We start from the raw sequence: 1,407 nt of genomic DNA, 5'->3' as shown, positions 1-1,407 counted from the left end.
GGGGGCTGGCAGGACCTACAGACCCCCAAACTAGGGGTTGGGGAGGAGACCCCATCCACAGGCCACTTACGTCATCTCCGTTCTTGCCAGGGGGGCCAGCTGGACCACGGGGACCCATGGGACCCTAGGAGAGATGCAGGGCAGGGATGAGGATGCTGTGGGTTGACGGCTGTCCCTTGTCCCCCTGCCAGCCAGGCTGGGCAGTGCCGGGCTCCGGCAGCCCCATTCCCACAGCTCCCGACCGAGATTTCCCCGGGATGGGGACAGCGTGGTCACAGCCAGGGCTGAGAACAGGCAGCCTTGTCCCCATCCCCGTGGGACGTCAGGCCGGAGGAGGAGGTGGCAGGACTCACAGAAGCACCGGGCTCTCCGGGTTCACCGGGGGGACCTTGGAAACCTTGGGGACCCTGCGGGTCAATGAGGAAAAAAACAAAAAAAAAGGAAAAATCGGGTTAGAAAATGAGAAGATTGGGCCTGAAGACCCCTCTGGCAACGGTGGTGCCCCCCATATGGTGACAAAGGGACACACGTCCCCACGTGTTTCCGTAGCCCTCGGGAAGGGTGGGTGACCCCATCCTGCCCTCGCCCCATCCCGTCCCACCCGGCCACCCGCCACCCAAGGGGCCCTCGGGGCCGCTTGTCCCCAGAGCGAGACGGGAGGAGGAGATACTCACAGGAGCGCCAGGAGGGCCGGGGAGACCGCGGGGACCAGCTGGACCCTGGGAAGGAGAACGGCAAGTGGTGATGAGTGGCTGCCATGGCACCCTGTCCCCATGCCTGTCCCCATCACCAACCATTCCCTGTCCCCATTGCCACCCCATTGCTGTACCCGTTGCCATCCCATCACCACCCCAACCATCATCCCATTGCTGTCCCCATCACCACCTCATCCCTCTCCCCATCACCACCCCATACCTGTCCACACTACTACACCACTGCCACCCCATCCCTGTCCCCATCACCACTCATTCCCTGTCCCCATTGCCACCTTATTCCTGTCTCCCCCATTGCCACCCCATCGCTACCCCATCCCTGTCCCCATTGCCACCCATTCCCTGTCCCCATTGCCACCCCATTGCCATCCCATCCTTATCCCGATTGCCACCCCATCACCACCCATTCCCTGTCCCCATTGCCACCCATTCCCTGTCCCCATCATCACCCATTCCCTGTCCCCATTGCCACCCATTCCCTGTCCCCATTCCCACCCCATCCCTGTCCCCATTGCTACCCCATCCTTTTCCCCATCCTTTTCCCCATCCTTTTCCCCATCCCTGTCCCCATCCCCACCCCATCCCTGTCCCCATCACCCCATCCCAGGCCCAGCATCCCTCCCCATCCCTCCCACCTCCCACTCCTTGGCAGCATCCTCAGCGCCGCCGGTACGGGATGCGCTGCCGGCACCTC

The 1,407-nt window shown here is 63.2% G+C and overlaps 1 protein-coding gene across 1 annotated transcript in view; it reads right to left on the bottom strand.

Annotated features, from left to right (window-relative positions):
- Positions 1-719, bottom strand: part of LOC104296025 (collagen alpha-1(I) chain-like) — a gene marked incomplete at its 5' end in the record, with an annotated part of 14,350 nt that extends 13,631 nt beyond the window's left edge. The window contains 3 exon segments of the mRNA XM_009895847.1: positions 71-124; positions 354-407; positions 675-719. Of these exon segments, the coding sequence (XP_009894149.1) occupies positions 71-124; positions 354-407; positions 675-719 (153 nt within the window).
- Positions 720-1,407: the final 688 nt, after the last annotated feature.

The sequence above is a fragment of the Charadrius vociferus genome, unplaced genomic scaffold (genome assembly GCF_000708025.1).
Source record: "Charadrius vociferus isolate BGI_N301 unplaced genomic scaffold, ASM70802v2 scaffold3162, whole genome shotgun sequence".
In the NCBI taxonomy this organism is placed as follows: Eukaryota; Metazoa; Chordata; class Aves; order Charadriiformes; family Charadriidae; genus Charadrius; species Charadrius vociferus.
Note: the sequence above shows the minus strand (reverse complement) of the source record. Positions and strands in the feature narration are given on the sequence as shown.